This window comes from Punica granatum, chromosome 4 (genome assembly GCF_007655135.1).
Source record: "Punica granatum isolate Tunisia-2019 chromosome 4, ASM765513v2, whole genome shotgun sequence".
Lineage (NCBI taxonomy): Eukaryota > Viridiplantae > Streptophyta > Magnoliopsida > Myrtales > Lythraceae > Punica > Punica granatum.
In genome coordinates this window covers 28,838,206-28,845,636 of record NC_045130.1, presented here as the reverse complement: position 1 = coordinate 28,845,636, position 7,431 = coordinate 28,838,206, and the positions used below count along the sequence as shown (strand labels likewise).

General features: G+C 38.7%; 1 protein-coding gene across 1 annotated transcript; it reads left to right on the top strand.

Moving 5' to 3' along the window:
• Window positions 1-3,097: 3,097 nt before the first annotated feature.
• On the top strand, window positions 3,098-6,637 carry LOC116204291 (probable terpene synthase 13). Its single transcript, XM_031536384.1, has 4 exons — window positions 3,098-3,326; window positions 4,668-5,079; window positions 6,302-6,520; window positions 6,622-6,637. The coding sequence occupies exons 1-4, from the start codon at window positions 3,098-3,100 to the stop codon at window positions 6,635-6,637; spliced, it is 876 nt and encodes a 291-aa protein (XP_031392244.1).
• The last annotated feature ends 794 nt before the right edge of the window (window positions 6,638-7,431 follow it).

The following is a 7,431-nucleotide window of genomic DNA, read 5'->3' as shown; positions in this document are numbered from 1 at the left end:
ATGGGAACCTTAATGTAAGCTATGGTATGCACACTAGACCTGATATAGCACAAGCTATAAGTATAGTGTGCAGGTATGTAGCGGATCCAGGGAAGGATCATTGCCAATCAATTCAGTGGATTCTCTGTCATCTCAAGGGCACTAGAGATGTGGGTTTGTTATTCAAGAAAGGCAACAACGACAAGTGCAAAATTATCGGTTATACTAATATAGATTATGCAGCCGCAGAGATAAGAGGAAATCGACGGCTAGGTACATTTTTACTTTATTCAAGTTTACGTGAGTTGGAAGGTAGTGGTGCAGTCCACAGTGGACTTGTCTACAACAGAGGCCGAGCACATGGCTATGGCTGAGGCAATAAAGGAATGCATATGGTTGAAGGGCCTTGTTTGTGATTTTGGTGTGGAACGTGAGAAGACAGTTGAGTGCTCTAATAGCCAGAGTGCAATTTGTTTGACGTAGAACCAGGTTTTTCATGAGAGGACCAAGCATCGATGTCCAATACCATTTCATTTGGGAGGTTGCAAATCAAGGTATGGTTCAAATCGAGAAGGTCAAGAAGGAGGACAACCCTGTATATGATGACGAAGTCCGCAACTACGAACAAGTTCAGGCAAAGCCCTTCCGGGCTGTCGCAGTGTTAGACACATGCATGATTAATAAAGCATGACTTGGCCAAGTATGAGCCAAGGTGGAGATTTGTAATGAGATCTCACATTTGACTAAGGGAACATGAAGACTCACCGAATAATGAAGAATAGACAAAGACGAGTAAGGCTTGGGAGCAATCAAGTCGCTGTAGGCGACTCTGTCAAAGTTGCTACGGCAAAAGGCTCAAGATGCCGCAATAAGAGCGAGAGAGCTAAGGTTCTCGGTGTAGCGATCCTGAGTGGAAGTCGAATGAGAATGAATCTCTATATCTTGTAATCTCCATTCTTCATAGTGGACTGTTCTCTGGCGCTGCCCTTGGAGGTTTCTCTTTTCTCGGTTGAAGGGGCTTTACCACGTATACCGTCCATGTCTTGATTTCTCAATTTATGTTCGCTTGCTCGTTAGCTGAATCAAGATCGTAACATTTTTGTTAACTTTTGATTAGAATTAGCATATGCCATCTTTGTATATTAGTATCACCTAATATTTTCTTAGTACTTTGCATTGACTTTTAGCATATTGAGGATAATGACATATAAAATCTCATGCCCCAATTTACTTTTAAGTTTTACCCATGGTATTCTCCTTGTCAATTATAACACGTGCAAAATAAAATTGGTTTATCTTCGTGTCATTGGTACTTTGCAATGATTTGCAACATATAGACGGGATATCTGCAATTAACAAAATAAATATATATCAAAGATGGTATAGTGTCGGGTAACCTAGAGGTTTTATCAAGGTGGATTGATTCACAAGTTTCGGTACTTGTTTTTCTTAAGTAAGATTTCGAGTTCGAGTATAGTGGACTGACCCAGCTTGAACTGGATTTGTTAAGGCCGATTGGGCTTCCAAAAACAAGCATACGAGCCCCCAAAAAAAGGAAGAACAAGTAGTTCAAAATTCGATACTTATTGTGAGACTATCCGTACTCCTTTACAAACCATTAAAATTTTTGTTCTATTATACTATATTTATTGACCTAAAAAAAATTAAAAAAATAAATATTATGACATGAGTTGAATCATGTAACATTTTAATTTCAGTCAAGGGTGTATGTCACTACACCTCACAATATTACAAAAAAAAAATGCAATTTTTTGGGGTAAATAAACAGAGATTAAGCCCTAAAACAATTTAAAAGTTACAAAGGGGGATATAGAGGCCCCTATAATGTTGCCTAAACCCAAAGTCCCAGATCTTTTGGATCCTTATGAAGGATATACCAATATGAATACTTAGGAGCGAAAAGGCACGTCCCACCAACCAATCTGCCTAGGTATTTCCTTCTCTATAATAATGCTGCACCCGCAGTTCCAGCTTCGTGCTAGAAGATATTTTAAGTGGAAAATGGGAGACCAAACACGACGATCAGCAATCGCCATTATTTAATTTCGCTAAACCGTTGAACATGCAAAGCATGGGCACGTTCCTCTTGGCTTGGATAGCGTCCAAATCAATAAAATAATTGCAGTGAACAGTACCAATTGTCCTATAGATAGCACTTAAAACTTGTTTCTCATTGTGCCAGCTTCTCTCCTAATTTATGTTCTTCTTCTTGTTGTTATTCTTCTTCTCATACATCAAAGAACATCGATCGTCCTAGGCTTCTTGATGCGGTAGAAGAAGCGGCAATCCGGTACCTAGAGAAAAATAGGTTCTGACGATCCTATGTCAAGGGAAATGGCATCCGAAACAAAACTCACTGTTTTACCGTGATTTTTCGATATTTAAGGCAAATTCCGTTGTTTAGGGCCTCAAACAGGTAATTTTATGTTATTTAGGGTTTTTTTTACTATTTTAAGAAATAGTTTACTTTAAAGAATATTTTATTTTTTTTCGTTATATTTTTGTTTTCTCTATTTAAACGATGTAAGTCCTAGGGCTAAGACAGATTATTCGAATTATCAATAAAGTCTTGGAGCTACCGTGCTCTTTCGTCCAATCTTGGATTTGATTCGAGTTTGATGCATATTTCTTGATATTCGTAGAATCAACAGGTTGTAGAAGGTTGTTGTCTGATATTCTTGCGCGAATCAACAGATCGCAATTAGTTCCGCTGCGTCACTTCCTTTTCTCCTCCGATCAATTGATCTCATATCCATGGCCTTGTCTTGAGCCTTATTTACTCCTGCCCAACAACCAATTCCGACCTCAAGATTGTCACGACCGCCCATTATAAGGTCTGATTACCAAGAGTGCAGTATGTCTCGGCCGATCAACTATAATAAGTCGAGGGCTGCCCCTTACGGTCGCCAGGTTTCCCACCCTTTGGGAGCCTCTCGTCTTCCAAGTGTTGGCAAAGTCACGGTTAAGTACTGGCCAGTTAAAAAGACACGCGCCACTAAACTATCAATATCTGAGTGCACATGACTTTATATAGCTATTTTTTTTACATGTGATGGGGCAATTGCCCGATAACTATATATTTCTCGATATTAAATGTATGGCGATGCCTGTGCAGGGTGGTTCCGAAGGTTTACACGAGTGGAGGCTGGAGGAAGCGAGGCATTTAATCGAAAAAGCGGGGAAGGGCTCTTTAGAAAGTCTAGTTATGGTGGATGCTCTCCAACGCCTTGGCATTGCCTACCACTTTGAAGAGGAGACACAGATCCTTCTGCAGGAACAACTTCATATTTCCACTTTTGATGGTCACCCGAGCAGGAGCAGCAACAGTCTATATGAGGCAGCACTTTGTTTTCGACATCTAAGGCAAGAAGGCTAATACGTGCTGCAGGTTCGTAAGTATATAGAACGACATACAATTTTTTTTTTTCCTTTTATCCGCATGAGATTTTACATATATATGTTTATATTGGACATAAATCACTGTTACTTAGGAGTTTCGTAAAAGAGGAACTTATTTCCCATTAAGGAAATTGGCATGTAATACGCAAACTAGAGGTAGAATAGAGGAACTCTTCTAATATAGAATAGATACAGCAATGGAGGCCGGAAGTCCCCCTTATGTCTTCAATGCCCAACTCGACCCTATCACCGCGCTACTCACGTAAAAGCACGTTTTAGGTTATATCTGATAGGAATGGGATGACAAATTTGATGCGAAACCTCTACAAAGAAAAAACTCCTTAGATTTCCCTTGGATCTTTTTGCCGGTGATCGACAGGCGGATTTGACATCTTCAAGAGAAAGTGGTGCGATGGTCTCTACTTAAGCAGCTTCTCTGGATTGTGGGTTACGAAGGGTTATGAATTTGGGAGGGTTATCCAAACAAGCTCTGAAGGAAAGAAACGTTATTGAATAAATAATTCGTGAAGCTTTGGGTCGATTACATATAAGTAGAAATATGCAGGTATATGCAATTCAAGTTAAAAAAATGCCAAATTGGTTGAGAAAATGGACATATTTCTGGGCAGGATTGACTGAATTTAATGCAACAAGATATTTTTGGTATAATCTTCGAAATGAAACTTTTGGTGTTTCTTATTACGTATCCCTCCCCATCTCTTGCTACATGACCTCTTTTGTAGCCAGAAAGATGAAAAAAAACAACCATACACCTTTCGAACATAGTCGGTCAAGTCATTTTCTAATTTAAGGATACCGCACGTACTTAAGGTTTTTTCCTTTCTAGTATACAAGACTTTCGTGATCCTAGCACCGGATAAACAAAGAAGAGAATGATAAAATCAAACAACTAACGAAAACCAAACTGATACAAATTCTACTTACTTGATCAGATCGAGAAAAAAATACACTGAAACCCCCCAATCCCCCACACCCACCCCCACCCCCACCCCCCCCCCCCCCCCCCCCCCCCCCCCCCCCCCCCCCCCCCCCCCCCCCCGGGCCCTCTCCTCGCACAAGCAATAAATTAATACTCCAACCACTTATCAGTGTATGGCCCCTGGATATGCCGGCCTAATTAATTCTCGGGGTGAAGTTAAATGGGTCTTCGATCATATGGAGTGGTGAAGAGTTCCCCTTATGCCATTAGATTAAAATACACATTAAGTTACAATAATTCCTTTTCTTGTTGTCCTTGGCCGTATCAGATATCTTTCAGAGCTTCATGATTAAAGAAGATAATTATAGTGGATATGTGTTCGATCTGAAGTTGTGCAAGGACATTTTTGGGCTAACGAGCTTGTATGAAGCTTCGCATTTGGGAGTACAAGCGGAAGATATACTCGACGAGGCTGCCGACTTCACAAGGAGAGCCCTATCCCTGTCAGCAGATAAATTTCTATACGTTGGTAACGGCATGAGTTCTCAAGTATTAGGCGAGCTTGTGAGGAAAACATTGTCAAATCCCTTCCACAAGAGCATGCCAAGATTCAATTCCATGAGCTTCCAGTATTATTTCACAGGGCCCTATGAGTGGACCAGAACAATCGGGGAGCTGGCCATTTTGGACTCGAACTTGGTTCAGTCCATTAATCAGACCGAAATCCGACAAATCTCCAAGTAAGTTATTAATAATTAATTCATGTACCATCAGACAATAATAATAAGTATCAACTCATGCATTGTCCATTGTTGGTTACGGGTATAAGGGCGTGCAAAATTTCTTTTCCCAAAATCCGGATCGCGTACAGTTCAGGCTATAAATTATTACAGTATTGTCCCATGCCCTTTCCTACTTTATAAGGTAGTAGTATGGGCCAAAGTAGAGGATAGGGAAAACTGAGGGGGGAAAACTAAAAGTATATGGAAATTGAATAGTCTCTAATGAAAATCGGATTTGAAACCTTTTAGTTTAGATTGAGAGCAGCCCTTTTTTCTCCATTACTAGTGTACTGTATGTTTTATGCGAGAAATCTAGCTAGCTGGCTGCACCGAAAAGGATTTCGGGCCTAGGGATTTTTCTTTTCTTGTAAAATTTGAGTGAAAACTTCACTTTTCCATGCAACTTAGACTTACGTCCATTAATTAGACATTTGACCAAAATCGACTTTATAGCTGAGGGTTGGGGTCATTAGTAAAACTTGAGTTTGGGATAATAAGAATTAGATTAATGATGAACCGAAAAAAAAAATCCACTGAAAAAAAAAACACCGAGAGTAGAATTAGATTAATGATGTGGGACCCTAAGACACAATTAAGACAACGGAAATGCTTTGTACAGAGAACTTCCATCATGTACACCAGTGAGCTGGCTAAGGGAAGCATGGAAGGAAAAAGACCCCATTTGGTCTCCACAGTTTTCCCTAGTACACTTCAAGTAGCTAGGTCGGGCCCACTTTTAAAATTTTTTTTGATAATTTGGCTTCTCATGGAACTAAGTACACCAATAAATACCATGGTTCAAATGATTGGACACGAATTCGAGTATTGTAAATGAAAAAAAATCCATGTTAGAAAACATTTATCCTTTAGTAGACCGATCAAGCTTGAACAGTAATAGTTAAAGGTCATTAGACTTTTGAATATCATGATACACACCTAAAATGTACACCAGTAAATTAAAATTAACTATATCTCATGCCATTACGCTTATATTAATATCTAATTGTCACTGCAATGCTGAGGTGCGACTTAATTAGCAAATTGTGCTACGAGTAGACGAACCTGACTAGAATTAATCTCAACTAATAGATTGTACACCTCAAAGTCGTTTTATACAGATATATATACATATATATAACATTATTGTACATGATCGGATCAATGAACAAATTATGTATAGGTGGTGGACAGATCTAGGGTTAGCAAAAGAGTTGAAGTTCGCAGGAGACCAGCCAATGAAATGGTATATGTGGCCAATGGCAATACTATCGGACCCGAGCTTGTCACAAGAGAGAGTGGATCTCACAAAGGCCATCGCCATGATCTACATCATCGATGACGTCTTCGATGTGTATGGGTCTCCTAATGAACTTATTCTTTTCGCACAAACCATCAACAGGTAATTAATTAATTATATATATATATATATATATACTCATACAACACAGTAATATATACACTGTATTTATCCCTTCAATCATGATTATTCATGTCATTCAGAAAATTTGAACCATAATTCCGCTATTTTACGTACTCAGATGGGAATGTGCCGAAGAACTGCCCCATTACATGAAGACATGTTTCAGGGTCCTACATGACATTACAAATGAAATCAGCTCCAACGTCTTTAAAAAGTATGGATGGAATCCGTCAAATTTACTCAGGAAATCGGTAAATTTTGTAGCGAATTTTCTATATTTCAGTTCAATATTGTCGAAATGCCGCGTCATGAAAATTTTTGCAATTTTCTAAAAGCTGTATTTAGAAGTATGAATTTTTATCAGTTTTTTCTAAAAAATATATATATTCTTACATATATCTTTATCAAATTATTAAAGGACCATTTCGATATCTTCGCTTTCAGCTAGAAGGCGAGAGTTTTATGAAAAAAGTATTTTATAATTTTCTTTATACATTCATCTACATTTTAATCGATTACTGTCGCAGTGGGCGAGCTTGTGTGATGCATTCTTGGTGAAAGCGAGATGGTTCATTTCCCACCTGACGCAGCGTACAACGCGTGTAACCGTCACAGACACGTTGATTCGCGCACGAATACCGGAACTACAACCTTCTATACCTGTTGATTCTACGAATACCAGGAAATAGGCATCAAACTCGAATCGATCCGAGATTGAACAAAGTAAGAAAGCTCTGAATTTTATTAATAATCTGAAAGACGACTCTACTCCCCTTTGCCCTAGGGCTTACATCGTTTAAATAGAGAAAACGAGAATATATCGAAAGAAATAAAAATATTCTTAAAGATAAACTATTTCCTAAAAATATTCTTAAAAATAAACTATTTTC

Bases quoted from the DNA above. Each gene is read 5' to 3' on its own strand.
- LOC116204291 (XM_031536384.1), top strand. From the start codon at position 3,098: ATGGCGATGCCTGTGCAGGGTGGTTCCGAAGGTTTACACGAGTGGAGG. The intron at 3,327-4,667 runs GTCTATATGAGG...TGGCCGTATCAG, and splicing joins CCCGAGCAGGAGCAGCAACA to ATATCTTTCAGAGCTTCATG. The intron at 5,080-6,301 runs GTAAGTTATTAA...AATTATGTATAG, and splicing joins GAAATCCGACAAATCTCCAA to GTGGTGGACAGATCTAGGGT.